Below are 23,148 nucleotides of genomic sequence, written 5' to 3' on the forward strand. Positions count from 1 at the left end.
TCACCTGCCTGTCCTCTCCACCGTTTTCGCGCGGTGCGTCTCCCCGCTCCGGTCTCCCTCCTCAGAGGCTGCCTCCCCACGCCTGCGCGCCTCTTCTTCTCGCGGGGGTAGCAATTCGATCTCCTCGAGCACAACGTCGACGGCAGCGAGAACGGCGGTCCTCACTTCACCGGCCATCCTGGTGGGGGCTTCGGGCAGCTGCACAGGCGCGGGGAGAAAGTGCGCGTAGTTCCTCTCGATTTGCTGGCATGCGGCGAAGAGGGACGACGCGCGCCGCAAGAGAGGGAAAAGGAGGCGAGGCAGCAGCGAGGAGCGCGCGATCGCTGAGGAAATCAGGTCGGGGGCAACCGCCAAGTAGGCGAGAGATACCGAGGCAGGCAGGCGCCCGAGACGGTGGAAAGACGCCGAAGAAGAGAGACGCAGGAGGCGCGGAGAGGAGTGCGCGGAACGGGGCGAGCTCCAGGAAGACTCCGAAGAAGCGGAGAGCAGGCGAGGAGAGGAAGTCGGCAGGGTAGAAGCTGATTCGGGGACAGACGACGGAGACGGAGGCGCCTCCTCCAGAGACGCAGCGCGGCACAGAGCAGAGGAAGACATGCGGGCGAAGCACGCGAGAGAGGTGACGGAGAAGAGAAGAGGCGCTGGAGCGCGAGGGGAAATCCGTCCGTCTCGCCCGCCTGGGCGAACGTCAAGGAGAAAGAGACAAGCTGAACCAAACGCGCCGTCCGGCGCGTCTCGGAGACAAGGGGACACCGGCTCAAACTCCCGAAGGGTGGCCGGCAGCTCGAGGCACGCTTCATCTCGACTTTTTCCACCGGTTTCGTCGTCAAATCCCAGCGCCCGAAACAGGGACCGAAAGCGGCTCTCGTCTGTTCTGTCTCTCTCAGCGCGCATCAGACGCCGCGACTCTTCCTCGCCACAGAGACACGGCGGAGAGCGAGAGCTCGAACAGGAGACAAAGAGCCTGCTTCTGTTGCTGAAGGTTGGGTCTCCAGCGCGCACCTTTTGCGGCAGGAAGACCGGAACGGAAGAAGGGTGGGGGCGGTGGGAAGCGAACGCGAGGCGAAACAGCCGAAGTCGCGGAAGCGTAAACCGGAAGATTTGAATCAGTGCCGTCCGATAGGGACTGTGCGACGCAAACAAACGACGGCAGAGAGCTCGCGTCGCTTCCCGGTCAGAAGCGAGAGACGAGCGAGACGAAGAACAACACGAACAAGACACACACGAAAAACAAGAAAGGGAAGAAAGTGAACAAGAAAGACAAGAACCAGAGCTCGAAGGCATGGCAGTGGACCGCGAAGCAGGAGGAATGAAGAGAAGCTCCAGAGTCTCGATGCAGCTGTAGGGGTGCACATGGTTCAGCAAACGCCCTCGTTTCTTCACAGGCACCTTTCCAGGCTTCGGTCGAACCGTTTCCCGAGTTCGAAGAGTTCGTTCTTCCCCGTCTTTTCTTCCAGAGAAAACAAAGAAGGACTTCCACTTGCTCACGAACCGACCAGCATCCGGTCGCGGTTCCCCATCGTGGATTTCACTGGCTTCTCTCTCTTCTGTCGGATTTTGCCCGCGTTCCTGATCGCCCTCGCCGGCCTCGCTTTGGCGAAAGAAGCTCGAGGCTGAACGCCGGACGTCTGAGAAGACTCCCGAGAGAGACGAGACGACGCGGTCCACGTAGCGGAAATGGCGGGGCAGGTTCGTTCTCCCTTTCGCGAAAACTGGAATTCTTCCATCAGAAGACACAGAATACGACTGAACAGTGCGGCGTTCACATCCCTTCTTCCCTCGGGAGCGCCCTTCCTCTTCTCTTCCTTCTCCTGTTATTCCTTCTCCTTTTCTTCCTTCTCCTGTCCGTCCGTCTTCTCCTTTCGCGCGTTCTTCTCCCTGCTCTCGCCAGAGCAGCAGCTCTGCCTTTTCGAGGCGTTGCTCGAGCAGCGTCTTTCTCCTCACTGGGGGGCCAGCGACGCTCTGTGGTCCGAGCGCTGCGCCTTTCTCTCTTTGTCCCAGTCCGCTCTTGTCTCCACTTTTCTCTCCCTGTGTGCCGCGCGTCTCTCCCGCGGCGGGATCAGGGAGGCGCCGCGGGCCCTCCCAGCCCAGCCCGTTCAGTTGCTGGTGCAAAAAGCGGAGCGAGGCTTCCGTCGGCTTCAGTCCGATTTCTTGCTTCTTGAACTGCCGCATGCACTCCACATCGCGCGACAGGCCTCGAGCGAGTCTTCGACGGTCCCCGGTTCTCACTCCTCTGCGCGCGTTCCGCGCCTCTCCATACACCCCCCCAGAAAACGGGGAAGACGACGAGGAAGAAAAGCAAAAGGGAACGACAAACCGTCGCGCCCACGTCGCTGAAGAAGACGCGGTATGGACTGCGTGAGTGGACACGTTCGATCGAAGCCGAGAAGGCAAACGAGCTGACTGCCGCTGTTCTGGTTCACTGAACCCCGACACTTTTCTTCTCTCCCCCCGCTCATACGACCGCGACGCACAAGACGGGTGTTCCCCACTGGAGAGGAGCGACGGCGCACCTGGCCATCTGGAAATGGGAGCGTCACAGTTCGACGGAGACGCATCTTCTCTCTCCGTCCAGCTTGACGAGTCGTCCTGGCTGTCTGTCTCCTCGCGCGCCTCTCGCGTCTCCGCGCCCTCCTTCCCCGCAGTCTCGTCTCCGCAGGGTGACGCGCTGCCGAGACGATGCCTCGCGGAGGCTCTCCGTTCGCGCTTCCGCGCAGATGGCGTAGGCTCCTCTAGATCCCGAGGCCAGAGAGCAGACCACAGGACGCTCCGTCTCTGTCTCCGTGGCTGTGGAGAAGAGAGAGAACGTGCGGGAGTGCGTGGGCAAGGCGCGTCTCGGGTTGAGGCTCGCTCGTCCTTCCGGAGTCCCCGTGTAGCCGGCATCGAAGACGAGGACGGGAAGGTTGAGAGAGCAGAGAGGAAGTCCCAGAGCCCTCTTCTCTTCTCGCGGGGCGCCTTCCCGCCATCTTTCTCGTCTCTCGTGCCTCGAAGGCGCACCCTCCGTTCTCTTTCGAGGAAAAAGTCGGGAGACTCTAGAGGAAAGAGGAAGCCGTGTTCGAGCAACGCGGTGGCCGTCAGCAGCTTGAGGATCCCCACGAACCGATCCAGTTCTGGAGGCGAAACGGAGAAGGAAAGGCCTTCTTCACTCTTTCTTCCGAGACGCGGTGCCGGGTCCGGCAAAGGCCGAGAAGCCGAGAGGGCGCAGGAGACAGCGGAGACAGTGGAGACAGCACAGGCCTCGTGAGGAGGCTCTCTGGGGCTCGAAGCGAACGCGGGGAAGTCTCGAGCTCCTTCCACAGCTCGCAGGGAGGAGGCGGAAAGACATGGATTTCCCGGCTTCTCCGCCAGCGGGAAAAGCGCCGGATTCATAAAGAACGGCAACACGAGGCCCATGGCTCGGCGTCGAGCGACCTCGGAGGAGAACAGAGAAGACGTGGACGGCGAGAAGAGAAGGGCGAGAGTCCGAGCTGCCTGTACTCCCGAGGGCGGGAGAACGAGAGAGAAGCGAGGCAGTTTCGAGAGAAACGCGTGAATAAGCTCTGCACCGAACCGTCTGTGTCTTCGCAGTGTGTCACACACATCTAGGTACTCCTGCAACCCCTCTGTGTATTCCCAGTTCTTCGCCTCGCCTTCTTTCTCTCCTTGGCGGGCTGTGGGGAGTCGGCCACGGGCGCGAGAGGCAGATGCACGAGAGGACGAGGCGCTACTCCACACACAAGAATCGTCCTCTCGGTCGCTCTCTCCTGTCTCATTTTCCTCTTCCTCCTCCCCTTTCCACTCCTCTACGCCTTCGCCCTCCCACACGAGACTCAACGCCAGTGAGGACGGAGCAGGAGGCTGCGTGTGAGGCGAGGGAGAAGACGGCGAGCGAGAAGGGACGTGTGAAATCTCGTTTCGCCACGCAAACGCGGCCTCCGAGAGAAGCAGGTGAAGGAGGGGATTGAAGTCGACGATTTGAAGCGAACGGAGCCTCATAAACGCAAAGTGAGACGACTGTGCATGCTTCGCGAGGCCACCGCTCCTCCCGCTTTGCGCTGCGGTCGAGCTCCCAGGAGACGCCCCGCATCCTCTCTTCTCTCCTCTCCTCTCTGCGCACACGGTGTGTTCTCCCTGCCCCAGGTCATGTTGCCGGCTCGCTAAACAGGCAGACGACCAACGCGAAAAAGAAGAAGAGGAAGGAGAGGAAGGAGAGGAAGGAGAGACAGACGACGGAGAAAGAGGTGACGAGGGCAGACAGATATCTTCTCGAGGAACGAGGAGGGGAACGGGTCGGGAAGGCGGAAATCGCAGAATCAGGTGACAGAGAGAAGGCGCCACCAGTTGAAGAAACTGCTGGACTGCGCAAGACGACAGATCGGTGAAGGAGTCAAGAAGAAGAAGAGAAAAACAAGACACTCGGCGTTTCCTGCGGGTTGCGCCGTGCCTCGTATGTTGGTCCGGGCTCTTCGCTCCTCCCATCCAACGCTTCAACACTCCACACAGAAACTCTAGGGAAAAAAATGAAGAACAGGGACGGCAAGAGGAAGGAGAGGAAGAGGAAGGAGAGGAAGAGGAAGTCTGCAGTGAGGATCGAGTGTCAGATGAAGGCGCTGTAGAGTGGCGTTCTCTGTTGATTGGGGTTTGCGAGTTCTGGAAAACCCTTTCCGAGTTTTCGAGATCGAAGAGGCAGAACGGCGAGCTGAAGGCGACTTCCTCGAGGACAGGGAACTTCTTCTGCCACTCTTCGCTTCCACGTTCTATCGCTTCCTTCGTTGCCGCCTGGCCCCGTCCAAGCGCTTCGTCGCACTGGTGGAAAGAGAGGAGACAATGAGGAAGCGAAGGCGTAGCAGACGGCAGGACAGAGGAAGGTGAAGCAGGCGACGCTGCGAGGGAGTTCTGAGAGAGTGCACAGGAGCGGCGGAGGGCCTTTCCTGTCGCTATCGCATCGGACAGAGAAAGACAGACGAGGTAAGGGAACGAGAAAGACGTAGAGGGAGGCGAGACGGCAGAAAAGGAGGGAAGAATAAGACTCAACAAAAAGAGATAGGCACCGAAGTAAGAAGCATCTCTCTCGCGCTCTTCACATTCGCTGCCATCGGGAAACGGCTCTTCTGACCCATGGAATTCTCTGTCGTTTGAATGCCTCCTCGGCGTCTGACCCTTTTGACCCTCCGTCTCTTCCCTTTCTCCTCTCGGTTGCACGAGGTCGGTCTCTCTTCCTTTCTCGTCTTTCCGGCTCCTTCCTTGACCAGAAGACAGGACGCGTGCTTGGTCACTGCCGAAAAGCGGCGGCAAATCGGAGCGGACGAGGCTCGAGAAGAGTCGGTCTGAAAGAAGAAGCAGTCCTGAGAGAGGTCCGCAGTTCTCGAAGGAAGGGAAAACGTTTCCGACCGCCGCGGTGTCTCCCTGTGCATGCGTCTTCCGGCTCTGTGCCGGGGAAGCCGGCGGCGACGAAGCGGGTTCGGCCGAAGGTGAACAGCTTCGAAGTCTCTGAAAGAGAAGTGGGGGGGCGAAATCGAGAGTCAACGCATGCAGAGACGCATGCGACGCCCGAATCAAAGAACCCAAAAAGTGGAGAAACTTCGCCGTTTGCTCTCGCAGAAACGCCAGCGCTAACTCGAGCCCCGCCAGTCGCGCCTCGCGTCGTTCTCCTGTCTCCGCAGAGGCAAGGGACGAAACGGAAGCAGACGCGGCGGCAGAAAGGGGTCGACGTTCGTCGCCCTCACAGGCCGGCTGCGCAAGAGATGAGAGGAAAGGAAGAAGAAGCGAGAGGTCGAACCACGAGGACCGATCGGAAATCTCCAGGTGTGTCAGAGTGGGAGCGGACCTCTTGAAATGCTCGTTCGCCTCCGCTGCCGGGGCTCGGTCCGCGGTTCTCTGCTGCACTCCCACCCCCTTCTCCCTGCAGCGTTTCCTGTCCTTCGCGAACGCCCAAGACCTAAAGAGTCCCGAGAAGGACACGCGGGCGTCTCCGCCGCCTTCTCTATCGCGGCCTTTCCTCCCTTCTGTCCCCCTCTGCTGCTCTCCCGCGCCTCGCAGCTCCTGTCCTGGCGTGGGCCGAGAAGAGAAACCCTCGCTTTGGATCCACGCGTGTAGACAGCTGGAGAGCAGAATCAACAGCCCGAACGTCCCTCTCGACGAGAAACGCCGCAGGCGAGGAAACAAATGGTCCACAGACTGCGCGGTCGGGGCCTCCCAGAGCTCCCCAAGCCGCGGCTCAAAACCCAGGGAAGAACACCCGAAACGAGAGAAAGAAGATGATACAGACGACGGGGAAGCCGATGCAGGGTGGAAACGAGAGCGTGGAGACGGCGTTGGAGAAGCCCAGTTCACTCGCGAGGTCGGAGAGAAAAAGAACGGAGAGCCTGCGTCTTCGCCTTCAACGTGGAGGGCAAAAGACTCGAGCGTTTCGCAGTTGAGGACAAACGCTGAGACGGCGCGCTCCAGGCAAAGCATCAAGCGGCGTTGCACGGCCGCAGACGGACCGGAACACGACTGGCGACAGCAAGGGGAATGGGAACAGCCCGAGGAGGCAGCTGGGACGAAAGGAGAGGTGCGCGCCGGCACAGGCGATCCTCGTTGAAGAAGGGCCGAAAGGCAATCCCTGCGAATCGAGATTTCAAGAACCGAGAGGCGCGTCGCGCGACGGAAAAGTTCCCGCACAAATTCCTCGTCCAGCGCAGCCCACGCAGTCGTCACGCGAATGTGGCTGAAGACCCCCGCCGGAAGCGCTGCACATTCTCTCGCTCTCCGTTCCGTCTTCTCTCCGCTCGTGTCCGTTTTTCTTCTCTGAGCAAGGGCGTTGAAGCGGGACCACTCGCTCTTCATCTCTTCTTCCACTTCGAGGGTGTCTTTTCTCAACGCACCTCTTTCCTTCCCGCGCCTCCTCTCTGCCTGTCCGTGCCTTCTCTGTCCCGGGGCTGGGGTCCGTCGACCTTTCTCCGACTCTCGGGTGTCTGCGCCCTGCCTGGCGACTTGGGGAGAAGCGTCTCGCGCGCCTGGGGCGTCCGAAGAGAACAAACTCTGGAAGACCCTCCCTTTTTTCTCCTCGGCAGTGTCTCCTCCCTCGCCTTCTCCGAACGCCAAAAGCGCGTGAGGCGACGCACACGGCTGCGAGCCGCAGAGAAGCAGCCGAAGCGGAAACGAGGCCGCAGAGAGCGCGATGACGTCTCGGAAGTCGAGGAAGAAAGAGAGACTGCCGAAACGGAGTGCGGCCCACAGCGGAAACGGAAGCGCCGAGGAAGGCAACGTGCCATGGTTCCCAGAAGACGATCCCGACAAGCCTACGCGGTGCCGGCCGTTTCGCTTCTCGTCTATCGCGTTCTCAAACGGCGCTTCCTCAGCTATCTCTTCCGCTCTCCACTTCTCTTTCTCTCTCTTAGCCCCTGGCTTTCCTGTTCCGTCTCTCTCGTCATCTCCCAGAGCTGAAGGCATGCGTACAGCGCGTGGTTTGTCTGTGCGGGCGTCGGCGTACCTGGCTGCAGCACAGAGAGGAGACCCTGTGGATTCGGGAGAGAAGGTTCTTTCTTCTCTCTCAGGAGACACAAGAGCCGCGCCACGGGAATCAAGTGACGACGGACGAGGAGGCGGAGCTGAGAGAGGCCGCCGCGGCTCTGCTTGGGTGAAAGGCCGAGAAAGCGCAGACTGTTCCTGGACTGAGGACGCCCGCACCCGCGCCGCGTTCGATGCATCATGCGGCGCAGGAACGTGGAGACTGCCGTGCGACGTGTGGGGAAACGAAACCTCTCCGTTCGGTGCCTCGCCGTAAGACTGGAGAGGAGAGTTCTGTCGGACAAAACAGCTGGCCTTCTCCCCGCAGCATGGTGCGTCTTGGCCGGAAGAGGCCTGTCTCGGCGGGGGAACTTCAGGCTGTTCCGGGGGAGAGCAGATAGAGAGTTCTCGAGTGTCGCCCACTTCGGAACCAGCCTCGCCTTCGGCGAAGCTTCCCGTCTCTCTCTGTTTGCGTGGATCTTCTGATGGTTCAGTGTGCAGAGGCGCCGCGCCCTCGAGGCTCGGGGCGCGGCCGGATTCCCGGAACACAAGACCGTAGCCTTCTCCAGCGCCGGCATCAGGTCCCTTGTGGTCGAGTTGCTCCTGTCTCTGCGGGCCATCCCCCGCCCGTTTCCCCCTGTCTCCGTCTACGTGTCGGGCGCATGCGACATCGGGAGAAAAGACCTCTCCAGGCGGCAGAACTCCTGCGTCGGCTCTCTTGCTCTCTAGGTGTAGAGGAGCTCCGGGGGCGGGGCCGTCTCCTCGCCCCTCTTCCAGGGGAGAGGCTGCGCTTTCGTGCGAGTCACTATCGGCGAAGAGGGACACATCGCCCTCTCCTGTCTCTGGAGAGAAGAGACTGTCTCCCCTTCCCGGTCGCCGCGGAGCCTCCGTGTCGCGGTGGAAGCTGCCGTAGCGGGAAGTCCTCGAGGACGGCGGCTCAGATTCCTCTGGAATGCTTTCTAGGACGTGTGCGGAGTAGCAGAGTCGACCTTCTTCGTCGAGCCAGGACGGCGGAAGAAAGACGGAAGCGCGCGTCTGCTCGTCGCGCATCGTTGGGTGTCTCCAGAGATGTGCTCCACAGCATCGGTCCCATTTTACGCGCCGCGGTCAGGCGAGTCACCGGAAGGCAGAAGATGACGCCAAAAGATACGCGCCTTTCCGGACGCATCTGGGCACAGCCGGCGAGGAGTCACCGGCGAGTCGAGGAGCCTGTCGGCGAGCCGTGGCCCGAGAGCTAGAGTCATCGTTTGGAAGGAAAAAAGGACAGGCTCAGACCGGAGGAACCGCGAAAAGAGCCGCGTACAACTCCGCTGAGGAAGGAGACTCAAAACGCGCGAGAAAAAGAGGTTGCAGAAAGAGGCGTCAGCCGAGGTCTCTGCCTCTCTCATCCGCGAGGCAAAAAGACACCGAAAACGGCGGGGGAGGGCGAGGTGGCGCAGTGGTGCCGCCGCGGCGAGAAAAACGCGCACTGTAGCCAGAAAGAACCCACCGCGCGAAGTTTTAGTGCCTCCACTCAAAACAGAGACTTAATGAACGGAAGGTGAGGGGGCGAAAAATCGAACACCGGCCTCTCAAACCTCGGGGATTCGCGGGGCAACGCGCCGTTCCGCGAGCTCGCCGCTCGCGGGTCTAGCTCGTTTCTTTCCCGAGAAGAGTTTGGACGTTGGACTGGAAAAACGAAGCGTTTGAGGGTTTCCAGTGGAGTGAAGGGGCAGTTCTGAGTGAGGAAACGGAAGAGGAAGAGTGGAACCTCACGAAAAAACAGGACAAAAGTGTGGGAGACGAGAGATGAACACGCGCGAGACTCGCCAGAGGATCTTCTGTAGGTAGCCAAGGCACGGACGGTGAGAGCGCGCATGCACTCTTCTAATTCGATTGCGAAAACAGACTGCATCTGGAGAGGCAAACGGGACTGTTTTGCCTACAAGCGGGGAAACGGCTAGGGAATTCTCCGTAAAGAAAGGGGGGAGGTTCCCCGTTCCCTGTGTCCTTGGCTCCGCACCCTCGCGCGAGACAGCCTCACAGGTTCACTCGGGTCGAGTGAACCTGTGAGGCGCTTCCGGTGTGACAGTATTCTCTGAATGTGATAGTCCCAGGTTTTACCAACGTAACAGAACCCGACAAACACCGGGGGCTCTTTGGGGATGCAAGCCGCGTTCAAGGGATTCTGCTCTCTCCGTTGTTCTCTCACTAACGGGAAGGATTCCGGCCCCAGACCTATCGAAGAAACGTATGCCTTCTCGAGAAGTCGAAGGAGTCTGTTACCGCGAAAGCTTGTGACTACGGAAACGCAAAAAACGGAAACTTGTTCTCCTTGTGCACCACTCACCTCCGGCAAAGGCCGCCCGAGCCGACCAGCACAGAGAAAACTGATGGGAGAGACGCAACGCGAGTCCCAATGAGCAGCGAAGAGAGGGGAGTCCAGCAGGAAACGCCGATCGTGGCGAATGGAAAAAAGGAATACATGCACAAGGATATACTAAATGCGTGTGTGTGTGTGCTTTGACAAGGGATGGACGTAGGGTTCTGACTCCAGTCTCGCAACGCGAGGGAAGGCAGACTGATGCCACTCATAGCTCTGGGCAGTTCTTCTTTGTCGGTCATGAAAAAAACGACTGGAAGAAACGCCTGCACTCTCAAGACGCCAACAAGAATCCGATCCGTGTATTCCGTACTCGACTCTTCTACAGTTTAACCGCTATTGCTGGGTTTTTTTCAAGCACATTTCTCTTGACAAATCGAGGCCGTTGATCTCGTTAAAGACACGGGAAGCTGGCAGGTCTCGGAAGACGAACTGCGGGCACGGGACGACCCGAGAACAAAGGAATTTCCTGTCAAAGTGTGGTGTCTCACTCTGGATCTCCCACTCGAGGCAGGAGACAGTTAATCCCCCACGGCGAGAGAGGGAAGTGCCTTCTGTTTCTTTTCACCCGAGAGAATCAGTGCTCTGTCGGCCCAAAGCAGAAAATCCTTCCAGCTCCCGTGTACTTGCTTCGTGTCCACCCCCGTTCCCGTTTTCCTGCCTCCCTTTCCTGTCACCTTGTCTTCCCCTTCTCGGTCAGTACGTTGGTTTGCAAACACTTCTTCTTTTCCCCTCTCCGAGAGAGAGATGCGAAATGTTCTCTTTCAGGGGAAATCGGTTCGATTTCGAAGGACAGAAGAGGAAAATGCAAATCCGGCTGTAGGAGGCCTTTCTGAAGCAAGAAGCTTGTTCTAACGTGTGTAGAAGGCATGTGAAGTGACAGTAAGAACAAGACAAGATTCCCCTTCATTCCTCTCGGGGGGAGGGGTCGACCGAAACCTCTCGGTGCTTCGTTTTGAATGGGGACTCCCAGACTCAGATCTCTTTTTTGATGCAGGAGAGTCGGAGAGACACAACTTACCATCTGCAGCGATACTCGCGACACACACAGCAAGCGAAGAATCACCCCTGGTCGTGTCTCGCTCTGCTTACCATTCATCCCGTCTCCGTCCTTGTTCCGGTTCTCTCTCTGCCTTCTCTGTGTGTTTTCTTTGCCGTGTTCTTCCACTATGGGGAGAATCAACGTGTCTGTGCCTGGTGCTTTGTTAGCTGGGATGAGAAAAAGCAGCCAGGGACCGACAGGGCTACCTGTCAACGATGAGTGCCGCGAGTTCATTCAGTGCCCAGGGGATCGGGACGGCGAAAAGACACCCCTTGTGCCGGTCTGTGTGAGAACGAGGCCAGGAAAGGGGTATGCTCCCGCCGGAAAAGGCAAAAAACCGACAAGGTGTCAGGTCTGCAGATATAGAAAAGGGTGTGGACACATGGACAGATTCAAAGTGTAGGTGGGAGTGAAGGAGGGACGCGCCGTACCGACTACGGTGCCCCAGCCTCGACCGCCTCTCGGGTCTTCTCTCGCACTCGCCCCCCAGATTTCGTCGCACAGTCTTCTTCCAGCTTTCCATTCCTTCGAGTCCTTCAGCGTGGAGAAAAGACGAAAGTGACGAAGGTTCATCTCTGTTCTGGCGACTGGGGAGGACGTAGTTCGGCCCTCTCTGCCGCTCTAGATGTTTTTGTTTTGGTTTCGCGCGACTTTTTCCTGTAAGACTTCATCCTGGAGTGGCCTTTGGAGAGGTTTTCGCGCCGATTCAGCTGCAGCTTTACCCCTCCCTCGAGGAAAAACGTGTTGAACAAACCACCAAACAAGTGACCTGGGCCACACAAAACATCCGGAAGAGACGGGGCCGGGTCGGGAGCCGGCGGCGACGTGTACATGGGTAGCACCAGACAGGTGCGAAATCGAGAGGAGACGAGCAAAGAGAAAGCCTGACGGGAAAAGGACGCCAAAAGCTCTCCCTCGAGGTCCGTCTCGACTTTTCTCCTCGCCGTTGCTTCGCATAGACGCCAATGGAAGACGAGAACTGGATGCAAGAAACGACGCGTCCCGGGGTAGCTCAGCGCCGCTTTACTCTGGGTTCGCATTATGAGTCCATATCCCCCACGGTGATCTCTGCCGCGTTGTCTCTCTCTCCCGTTGCTACCTAGCGCGCGGTACCCGAGCAGAATCCTGCTCCGTCTCGCTCCACTCATTTCTAGCGCGTACCCCCAGAAAAAAGTGCTTCTCACCGCGAAGAAAATCGGGCTATTCGCGCGTCTTCCTCGGCGGGATACCGTTATTTCCCCCTCTCCGGGGTGCACTTTTCCTGTCTCGAAAACGTGTCTCGTGCGCTCGCGCGATAAAAGGAACGAACGATCCGAGCAGCTGAAGTCTCTTTCTGCTTGAAGTCTTCCTGTCTCGTCTCCTGCTATCCCGCGTGAGTCTCTCAGTTCGTTCTTTTTCTTTTCGACGCTTCTTTGGCGCGCCGAGATTCCTGCCTCGCTCAACGAGCCCACAGTCTGTGCTGGGGAGGGGTCACTTGTGCGGCTCGCCAGCAAACTGCCGAGGGTGCGGCGGCTCCTCTGCAGGCGCCGCGCTGTTCGAACCCCGACACCGAGCCTTTGGGTGTTTCGCAGCTTTCGCTCACGAGCTTCAAGATGCAGGGTGATAATCGCAATGGAGAAGATGCAGGCGAGATCGCTACTCGCAAGAAGATTCGTTACATGCAAACAAAAGGGCCGCCCGCCTCGGAGCAAGTGAATCTGCGCCTGGGTTACCCCGCGCCTCTCGAGCTCCCAGTTGAAGGCCTCCGGAAGGCAACTGCAGCGAAAATGGCCGAAGATGATCCTGAGTTTTTCATGTACGGCGTGCCGGAGGGGTTCCTCGAGTTTCGAGAGAGTCTCGCGGCCTTCTTGAGCAAGGTAAGGCGAGGGTCAAGCGATAGCCCGTGGACAGGTCAACGCCTTGGACAGGCTTTTCAGCTTCCAGGCAGCAGAAAGAAAGGTCTGCACGAAACCGGACGGGAGTCGGCAGAGCGTGTGACGCGTCAAAAGAAGATGCACGCTCCGAAAAGCACTGGGTCTCGGTGGCTGTCGATGGAGCACATCGAAAATGAGAACACACGAAAAAGGGAACCAGCGAAGATGGAAACGACGACGGGAGAAAGGCCGAGAGAGAACGGAGAGCGGGACAGAAAGGACGGAAGGCACTGATGGACGGAAGAGAGAAGGAAAGCGGGAGAAAAACAGGAAAGAAAAAAGACGACAGGGAAAGCGAGAAGCGGTCCCGCCGCCTCCCGTTTCCTGCGTCCGGAGTGTCGCCTCATTCCTGGTTTCGGTGTCTCATTTCCTGGTTTTCCGCGGTACCTTCTTTCGGTTTTGCGCGCCTGTAGTCTTCCTTTCCGTGATGATTTCTGCTTTCCATCTCTCGTGTACGCTCTTGCTTTCTGCAGGAGTACGGATTCAGCGTGAGCGCGGATGACCTGATGGCTGTGAATGGCTCCTCGGGTGGCCTCGACCTGATCTGCAAGTGAGCCATGCGCTTGCGAATCTCTTTCTGTGTACGCTGTATCTCTTCTCCCCTCGTCGTTCTTCCCTCACGGCGGATGTCCTTTCGTCCTCCAAGGTTCTCTCTGGATTTTGTCCGTGTCTCGGTTTCTTTCCGCGCAAGACGCACGTGTCAGACACCCGTGTTTGCTGCCTTCATCTCTCCATCTGCACACAGTTTTTGCATGTCACTGCACGGCGGACTGCTCCATTCCCGCTTCGCCCCGAGTCGGCTCTTTTGCAGGGTGTACACCCAAGGAGGAGACGTCGTGTTTACCGAGAACCCGACGTACTTCCTGGCCTACCCGACCTTCAGGGACTATGACCTCAATCCCGTCGAGATTCCCCTGGACGAAGATGGCGTGAACATCGAGGTGCGTTCTTGTTTCGCAGCTGGAAATGCCAGCGAGAAGACGACGCGCGTTCCAGCAAACAATTCCGGTCGACAAGGTTCCACAGCCGAGAAAGCAACAGTGTCTGCGTCGAGATGAAACCATCCTGTCTTAGGCGTATAAGCGCTCTTTTACATGGCCATACATGTACTTGTATCGGACCGTCACCTCAGAATTCAGGACCGCCGACGAAACGGCAGTCCGAAAGGAATGGAACTCGTTGAATAAACATTCGGGAAGCAGTTGATAGACCCTAGTTATTGTACGGATCCATATACACGCACGTACACACATATTCATATTCATATGTATGCATTTATATGCATAGGTGTTCATACGTTGATAAATCTAGGAATGTACCGGCACAGGCACCTTATTAAGTTCTATCCACTCTTTGGTGTCGCCCTTTGCCCCTCGAGTTTTTGCTTTGTGTGATGTACCATGCCCTCGCTTCGCCAGGCTTTCGAGGAAATGTTGCTCAAATATAAGCCGAAACTGTTCTACACCATTCCCGTGGCTCACAATCCCACAGGCCGAACGACATCCGCGGTACGTCTCCATTCCACCCGTGTTTTTTCCCTCTTCGATCCCAGGAGCGCAGCAGCAGCCCAGACACATACCTAAGTTGCTCAGTCATGAACCGCAGTCGACTTCTGTGTCGCCATTCCAAAAACACTACATACATGTATGCGTTCCTGTGTGTGTGTGCAGCTGTATGTACTTGATGTAGTTCCGAACTTTGACATATATATATATATATATATATATATGCATACATACATACATACATACATACATACATACATACATACATATGTAGGTGTTTGTCTCGCGTCCACCTCGTCTCCATCCCGAGTTGAAAATGCGGAGTGGGAGAAAAGCCAAATTCAGCGAGGTTTCTCACAGCCCCACTCAGGAGAGAGAAATACGCGAAAGTTCATCTCTACGCTCTCTCGCCCTCTCTCCCTCGTTCAGTGCCTGCAGCGTGACGGTGTGACAGCAAGAAAGCTGTGCCTCTACGCATGCCTCACCGACTACATGTGTCAGGGTGTGTGTTCTTTGTTCTCTGCAGGAGAAAAGAAAGCGAATTGTGGACTTGGCAGTGAAGCATAACTTTAAAATCGTCGCCGACGAGGTGTACCAACTCCTGTGTTTCGAGGGTATGTCTTCGTCCAGCTCATCGGTTTCTTCTCTCGCTGCACATCGGCAAACAGAAGGCTGAGCAGCCTCTTCTGTGTCCTTTCTTTCCTGTCTCGCTTCGCATCTTTTTCTCTGCACTGTTTCTCATTTTCTTCGTTTGTTTTTTCGTAGGCGTCGACATCCCCCCTCCCTTTGCCGCCTTTGACCACAAAGATGAACACTGCGTTATCTCCATTGGATCCTTCAGCAAGATTCTCGCTCCGGCCCTTCGGCTAGGATGGCTCCAGGTGACTTGCTGCGACGACTTCGCGCCAGGAAAAAACGCTTGCCGGTTTTGCCGCACATGCGAAAACGTGGATTGGCACGCGTATTCATGGAAAGCGGTGGAGAATTCAAATGCGTATATAAACATTTATGCATATGGATATATTTGCATGCTAATGCGTAGTTAGAACTTCTCTTCGCGGGGAGTTCATGGCTGCGAGAAGCTTTCTGAAGCACCTCCGCTCAGCTCAAAGCCGTGAGTGAAGTGGATACATTTGTAATTGTCTTCTCGCGCGTCTATTAGTATAATCACTCTCGTGTTGTAGATACAATCCGCTGTGTGCGCCAAACCCGTGGAGCGCTCCTCGAAGGCATCTCACATGTAGCTACAAGTGCTCAAACGTTGAAACATGTGCATATCTACCCAGATACACGCATGAATATCGGTATGTATTGGCATGGCTAAATGGTCACGGTCCCTGCTTGCTTCAGGCGCACCCCTCACTGCTAAAGCCTATCCTGGCTTGTGGGCTGATCGACTCTGGAGGCGTAAGTTTGCAAAACACGGGCACTCACCTGCTTGTGTTGTTGAGTGTTCACACAGGTGCTCCTGCGGCGGTTAGACAAATAAATGCACCCGTCTAGACCAACGGAGATGTTTATGGGTAGCATTGAGTGGTACAGAAAATGTGCGTATGCGTGGGCAAAGAGAGACTGTCCAGGCGGTTAGGACGGATATCGCGAATGGATTTGCCCAAGATGGGTCGACACTCCTCGCTACGTGTTTTCTACGACCTGAGGCTTGGCATTCATTCAATCGTTTTTTTATGCTGCGTCTGAGTTTCTTCAGTGCCTGAACCCAGTGATATGCGGCATCGTCCAGAAAACCATTGACATGGGCATCCTGAAAGAAAACATCGTGGCCACTCGTCGGGCTCTCTTTGGAAGATGCGAACGCCTCAGGGTTCGTCGCAACGCAAGACAGACGGCGGCACCTGACATGCCTGCACTGACTTGTCGCCCTACCTCCGTTCGAGCAAGCGAAATCGTTTCGTACACGTGGACTTCCGTTTTGTCGTGCTTGTGTGCGTGGACATGGATGCCTGCGTCCATCAAAAATACGTGTATGCGCCAAATAACCGTCAGCTCCTTGCTCTGTCGTCGAGATCCAGTTACCAGGTCGTTGATGCGGATGCAATTGCATGGTTGCCTGAGCGTGAGTTCTCAAGCAGTTACAGCATGCGTTCAAAGGGAATTGTCCTGGAATTTCCATTTGGACAGATTCGTTTTCCTCCTGTGTCTTTGTCAGTTTCAACGGGACAGGACACCTTGACTAAAAATTGCTATGGCATCTCTCGGTCTGTTTCTTCCTCTCAGGCCTCCATCCGCAAATACATGCCCAAAGAGGCATCGTTCGAGGAACCCATTGGCGGATATTTCTTGATTGTGAAACTCCCACAAGTAAGTTTGAGGGTGCGCCACACAAGCCTCGCGTTCTTCTATCGTGTCTCTCTTACCGGCGTCCTCGGCATCTTCCCGTCGTCTACACATGAGGAACATCTCCTTGCCCGCCGGTGTGTACACTTGGATCTACATATACTTCACTTGCAATTTTCTTTGCAGCGTTGTAAGTCTACGGGTCTAGAAGGCACGCGTTCAGACAGCATGTGCATTACGCTCTTGTTCCGTTCGGGAAACGTCGATACGTTTTCTATGCCAAGCTGCCGGAGAACTCCACTTGTGGATACCACTGTAACTGGACTGTCTCTTCCTTCTCAGAGGTTTTCATCGTCTCGTTCACAGCCTTGAGTTTTCTTTTTAACAGAGAAGAGCAAACAACGTGAAAAAGAAACATGTCTCACTTGTTCCTTTGGGCGGGGACAGTCGGCGACGCACTGTGTGGATGTTTCAGTGATGGGGCGTCATCCTGGGGGACTATGCGGGTCCATTTCGCCACTCGACAATGTCTCTGCGTCCCCTTTTTCTTTTCATCAAACAGGGAATCAAGTCGCTTGACCTTCTGGAGGAAGCAAACAAGAACCACAAAGTCTCCTTCCTGCCCGGGACGTCTTTCGGAAAGGTATACGCCTAACGGCCACAATTGCTGTTTTGTCTCACACTGTCGGCTTCAGTCGGGGACAACACACGGTATGCATGCATTTTTGTGGAGAGACAGATTCACGTAAATAAACGAAAACCCAAGTCCTTTTCAGATTCGCGGTACATATTTGCCCATGCCACACAGTATATGTTTTTCCCTTTCAGGGTTTTGATGGCTACATTCGCCTTTCCTTCTCGTACTATTGTGAGGACGACATTGAGATAGGCGTGAAGCGCATTGCTGATGCTCTGAACGTTCTCATGAGGAAGCAAGGCCAACCGGCGACTGCAGAGGCATAAGAAGAAATGTACTGGAAAAAGAAGAAATCCTTGGCTCTTCGAGAATATGGCTCTTCGGCTCTCATTGCTTCATTATTCAGCCGCACTTTGCGGTATGAGCATGACCACAGACTGCTAAATAAGCGGATGCGAATGGAGCTATGTGTGTTGATAAGCGCATGCATGTATTCATCGACGCGTAACTATGCAGCACTAAAACGAAAGGACTGGAAAGTTTTATGTGACGACATCTGTGGTGCATTTTCAGTGCTGTGCTTATGTTGCCTGGTGTATCGTTTGTGCGAATGTGACACATTTCTTCACTGTCCGTTCATTCGAGTTGAGTTATACAGTTCTGGATCGCGGATCATTTGTACACAGACAATACCTATTTATAATGTGATAATAACAATACATGGTCTAGCTTCCTTTTTGTCCATTGTGGAGAGCCGAAGAGCACCGAGATGGGAGGTGCGGATACGCGTGTGAATTTCGTTTGCTCCCTGGTCGAGCGCTCAGCGGCGCGGTATTTTCCTCACTGAATGGCAGAGGAGAGGAAAACAAAAGGGGCATGATTGGTGACAATGAACAGAATAAAAAGGGAGACGCAAGAGAAGCCAGAATACGTTCTTCCACAGGGCGCTGTACCCGAACTGCTGCGGAGCGCATCATATCACCGTCGGCACAGCCCCCAGCAAAAACCTGAAAGGACGCTGTTCTGGAAATCCGCTCCGATGTACGACGATATGTTTTGACATGTATCCGCAAGGAAGGAGACTTCTCAGTGAGCGTCTACGTCGTGATCGTCTGTCGAATGACGGTGACACTTTTACAGTACTCCCGAAACTCTGTAGTAGGGTCAAGAACGACCTTGTGATTTCGCAAAGCAGAATCGAGATTCAATGAACGGAAAAACCACGGTGACTCGCTAAAGTCAGGAGCTATTTTTTTCCACTTGGAGACTGGGGAAGAGAGAGTCTCTGCACCTCTGATGGAAGAAAGGACACCGTAAAACATCTGCTGTAGCTTAACCCCCCTTCGCATGCAGCTCCTTTGTGTCCGTCGTTTGTGGAGGAAACTGTAAGCTGTGACCCACGCTTGCAGCTTTTCTATAGGAAGACATTGGTTGTAAGAAGAAGCGGATTTGGAAGATGAGGCTTGATAGTACTACCCTAAGTACATAATATACAGTCCCAGCAGTAGCGGTTCAAACAACGCTTGATGCTCAACAAACGTGTCCAGTATCCAGGTCGAAAATCTCTGTAGCCAGGAGCTGGCAATACTGCTTTGTAGAAGCCTTCCGTTTGGCCGCAAGAAGCAGTTTTTTGCTGTCGATCCAGAGGCTGGACCCTCGCGGGTAAGTAGACTCGCTGATCGAGTAGACAGTCCATCGTTTTTCTACACACAACCACCCTCGGTCCGCCTCACCAAACGAGACTTCAGCCCACAGAATACATCATGGTCATTCTCACCATCGTCAGAATTCTCCAGTCACTGGTTCTAGCTTCATGCTTCACAGAGACGGAATGGAATTTGCGAACTACCAAGGGGTGCATTTTTTTTCGGGCTCCAAGGTCTCGGGCGCTGCGTTTTTGTCTACGAACCGTGTCTCTCCAACGAGTGTCTACCGCTTCCGCAATCGCTCTACCATTTTCCCTTGTGCTCCTCTAGGCATTGCAAGGATTTGCGTTTTGTCATTATGTGATTGTTCATCTTCTCGCATCACTTGGCCCATTCAGAAGCCACATGTTGATGACAACAGACTGCTCGCGGTTCTGGCCGTTGCCTGTGCACCACGGCCGGTCCTCTCGGGGAGAAGTCACCCGTAGCTAATGTCGACTTCTTAACACGTGCCGGAGAAAGCGTAAGCGTTGTCTCATGGATCTCCTGCTTCAACATAAACAACCTGAAAGACATGTGTAGGCAAATGTGACACGCTTAGGAAATCCAGGAAAGAGAGTGCAGCATGGGGGCGGCCGCACGGGACTGGGACGAGAATGTGTTGCCCCGTGCCACTGCCATATCAATTCCCAAACACTTCCGCAGGTCTCAGAAACCTGGTGTCTCTTCAAAAGCGGCACATAAAAAGGTAGGCACAAGTACTCCCGTTTCGTAGTGTGCTGTGCTCAAAAATTTGGGGGAAAATCCAGTTGGCGTGACAGAAATACCGTTCTATGTACAGACCGTCTCTCCCCCCTCCCGCCTCTCGTGTGTCAGGCAGGATCAGAAACCCGCCAGTTTTTCATCTTTGCTTTGGCATCCATAGAACTTACAAGCCTATGAGAAGTTTCTTTCCCCGTTCAACAGCATGTGCTGCAAGTGAAACTGCATGCTAACCAGACCATTTCATTGGGTATCGTGTCACTCTCACACGCCTCAGTAGGATGAGCAGTGTAGCAGGCATGCAGAAAATGACGCGCATGTGGCGAGAGAGGCAGCTGACCTGCGAAAGGGTCGGCGGCGGGGAAGATGACGCTGTGTGCCGACGAGAAAGGACCACGTCGCGCCGTGAAAGACGACTGCTGGGATCACGTTTTCTGTGGAAACGGGCACTGGCATCTGCTGTTTATCTGCTTCTCCTCTTTCTTGTTTCCCCTCCTTCTTTCGTGTGGCCAAGGTAAGGCAGATCAACCTGGAATTTCCGGACGGCAGAGGTTTCCGGCCGATGCAGTCCTCGACTGCCAGGGCGTGCGACCTCTAGTGGGGTTCTCAGAGTTGAAAAATATAGCAGCATGCGGTGGTCCTTCTTTCTTCTGTTGCCAGTTTCATGGTTGTGAACCGTTTTCTGCGCCGCCTCCGGCGATATTCCTCTTTCTCTGCGAGTAGAGCGCCCGCAGAGGGAGACGCGGAGGCAACCCGATTCTCCCCACAGAGAACAGCAAAAATCCCTCCTCTCACACTGTGCGTTGTCCTGCTTCCAAAAATTATACTTTCCACGTTTTCTCGAATTTTTACGACATGTCTGCGGAGCTGTATGGATGAAGTCAGCAAAGAAGGTGAAACCGAGAGGGGAGAAAGAAACGGAGGGAAAAGCGGTGGGCGCACATGCAGCCTTCCGCTCTTCTGTTGACTGTGATTGTGGTGATAGTTCATGTGCTTTTTTGTATGGCCCCCACACGTATCGATGCCTGACTGGATATGTCTAACAGCCATGCGCGTTTGCTTTTTCTCCATGACAATGCTCACCGCGGACGTGTTTTCACATCCGAGGTATTTACGCAGAGGCTCCATGCACAGGCCGTCTGCGTCCGTTGACGGAGCAAAAACATCGTATAGCCACCGTCAGAGAAGGCTGGATGTGCAACGGTCTTTCGATTTTGCACGTCATTCCTCCGGTGTGCCTCCGCGACTCCTAGAAGTTTACAGGGTGGCAAGGTATCTGCCGGGCGGACTGAGTACGTCGTACGCCCACAGGACAGAAAATGGGCGATTTCGGAACTCAATGTTCGTTTCCGATGTGTGTGTTTCGGTGTGGTGTCCCTGTGGCAGATGGTGCGCATGAATGTTCTAGCAGATTGCCTGAAAACCCTCGTCAACGCTGAGAAGCGGGGACGCAGGCAGGTTCTCATCCGTCCATCGTCTAAGGTCATCATCAAGTTCCTGCAGTGCATGCAGAGGAGAGGATACATCGGCGACTTCGAAATCGTGGATGATCACCGCGCGGGCAAAATCGTCATCGAGCTCCTTGGCAGAATCAACAAGTGTGGTGTTATCTCCCCCAGGTAAGCCTCCAGGCGAGTTGCTATTGGGTTCAAGACAAGACTACGCTGTGTGGTCCACTTAAGCAAGTACGTAGAGATCGCGCAGCGGGGTACGCAGGGTCGCATAAATATATATCCAGGCTGACACTGCGTTTTCGTGCCTAATTGGGGGCGTGTCGACTCTGGCCGTGAAGAGTACTCGTGTAGCGTTCGGAATCCCAGGAAGCAGTCTGTGGCGGCAGTCCGTTGACTCTCAATAACATGTGTTTGTAGGCCAAGTTCGGGTCCGGTGGTGTCCCGGTTTGGTGGTGGTATTTCTTGTGAAGTGTTGTTCTTGGTAGCTCATGTGGAGGATCTCCCCGGATACATCCTGTCTACGACGGCGTGTGTGTTTTTTTTTGTTTCGCAGATTCGATATCAAAGTCGACAAGATCGAGCAGTTCTGCTCTAACTTGCTCCCGTCCCGACAGTTCGGTCACTTGGTGCTGACGACTGCGTACGGCATCATGGACCACGAGGAGGCACGTCGCAAGCACACCGGGGGGAAGATCTTGGGTTACTTTTTCTAAGAAAGCAAATTGTCGTAAATCGTGTCTACCAGGGTAGCGAGACCGTGTGAACTTTTTGTGTGCGTGGCGTGAACGATGTAACAAGAGGGGAAGCAGCCGGCCGCCCGGCGAACACCGCGTTGCCTTCCTTCAGATTCCAGTGTCGTCGGAGAGTGAGGTGCTGTATTTCTGTATCCCACCGATTTTCTATGGGGCAGGAGACAGGAAGTGTGCCCGACTCGAACAACGCCCGTGACAAACAAGACACAATCTAGTCACAAAACTTCGCACCTGTGCATCCTGGACTACCTAGAAATTTTGGGACGAAACCGTTGCTCAGTCGCTGTGGGCTGCCTTTGCTGCGTAGACGTACTGTTCGGAACTCCGCGAAACATGGTTCGTTGCACACAGGAAAGAGCTGGGGGCGGACAGGCCTGGATATTGCTTGGTTGCGATATGTTTCGAGCTAAGCAACGGATTGTCCTGCTCACAAGTGCTGTCCTTGGGATGCCGATGCGTGCCGCACGGAATGACTCGATACGCCTTTGTAGTCACAGCCACCGCCGGAATGCACCGCGAAGTAGTTCAGTCGCCAATGAAAGGCCACCAATGTTAGCTTTGCATGTCGTTGAGGAGAACGTCCCGGACAAAGTGGCTTCCCGGACGTACTGGCGTCACCGTGAGCAGACAAGTTAATGTAGATTGAGAACAACAAATCGGCGGATGCCTATGAAGAAAACGCTTAAAGTCACGGAAGTTGGAGTGTGGCATGCTGACTACTTTCGCGGGGGGTGAGACATCAGTTTCATCTACAGTATGAACTGCGCCTCTACTGCAAAATCACAATGAATTCATAACCTCAAAACTTTTACTAAAAAACACGATCTCAAGGACGTTGCCCTTACAAACATCGTCCACAAACAACCCGAATCGAACCACAGCGGTTGACTAGGATCCCTCCAATGCAGAAGTCTCCGTCTGTTTACGCTTCCTGAAAAAAACGCCCTCCCTGAAGCATGAAGTGCAACATTTACAAACACTACACATCACGCAACATATCGTTACCGCATGCTCATGATCTTACTTTATCGATGCCGCAGTCGCCAGAACGGAGTACCACGTCGGCAATGAAGAATTACGAGCGGACAACGGTGAGGCCTGGTAATCACTGCAGATTGTTTCTCTACGGGAAACGAAATTTGCCTAAAAGCTAACTACAGTGGCCATCTCTTGCGAGCAGTTCTCAGCCAGAGACAATTTAAACACAAAAACTGTAACCATGATTTGTATGCACATAAGGGGGAACGGACCCGAACCAGCTTTCACAAGTTCTCACCCGTAACAAAACAGTGACCGAGATGGAAACCGGATTT

At 55.1% G+C, this 23,148-nt stretch overlaps 3 protein-coding genes across 3 annotated transcripts; 2 read left to right on the plus strand and 1 right to left on the minus strand.

The window, feature by feature from the left end:
* NCLIV_049580 (putative ATPase, AAA family domain-containing protein) lies at window positions 1-8,517 on the minus strand (the record flags this gene model as incomplete). Its single annotated transcript, XM_003884510.1, has 2 exons — window positions 1-4,133; window positions 4,887-8,517. 2 exons carry the CDS (start codon window positions 8,515-8,517, stop codon window positions 1-3), a joined length of 7,764 nt encoding a protein of 2,587 aa, XP_003884559.1.
* A 3,946-nt stretch (window positions 8,518-12,463) lies between these two features.
* NCLIV_049590 (putative aminotransferase) lies at window positions 12,464-17,547 on the plus strand (the record flags this gene model as incomplete). Its single annotated transcript, XM_003884511.1, has 10 exons — window positions 12,464-12,727; window positions 13,258-13,334; window positions 13,596-13,725; window positions 14,203-14,292; window positions 14,816-14,903; window positions 15,055-15,170; window positions 15,998-16,111; window positions 16,525-16,608; window positions 17,147-17,227; window positions 17,413-17,547. The coding sequence occupies 10 exons, from the start codon at window positions 12,464-12,466 to the stop codon at window positions 17,545-17,547; spliced, it is 1,179 nt and encodes a 392-aa protein (XP_003884560.1).
* Window positions 17,548-19,492: 1,945 nt separating this feature from the next.
* NCLIV_049600 (30S ribosomal protein S8P, related) lies at window positions 19,493-21,796 on the plus strand (the record flags this gene model as incomplete). Its single annotated transcript, XM_003884512.1, has 3 exons — window positions 19,493-19,615; window positions 21,016-21,248; window positions 21,637-21,796. 3 exons carry the CDS (start codon window positions 19,493-19,495, stop codon window positions 21,794-21,796), a joined length of 516 nt encoding a protein of 171 aa, XP_003884561.1.
* Window positions 21,797-23,148: the final 1,352 nt, after the last annotated feature.

The sequence above is a fragment of the Neospora caninum genome, chromosome X, assembly GCF_000208865.1.
Source record: "Neospora caninum Liverpool complete genome, chromosome X".
Taxonomy (NCBI): domain Eukaryota; phylum Apicomplexa; class Conoidasida; order Eucoccidiorida; family Sarcocystidae; genus Neospora; species Neospora caninum.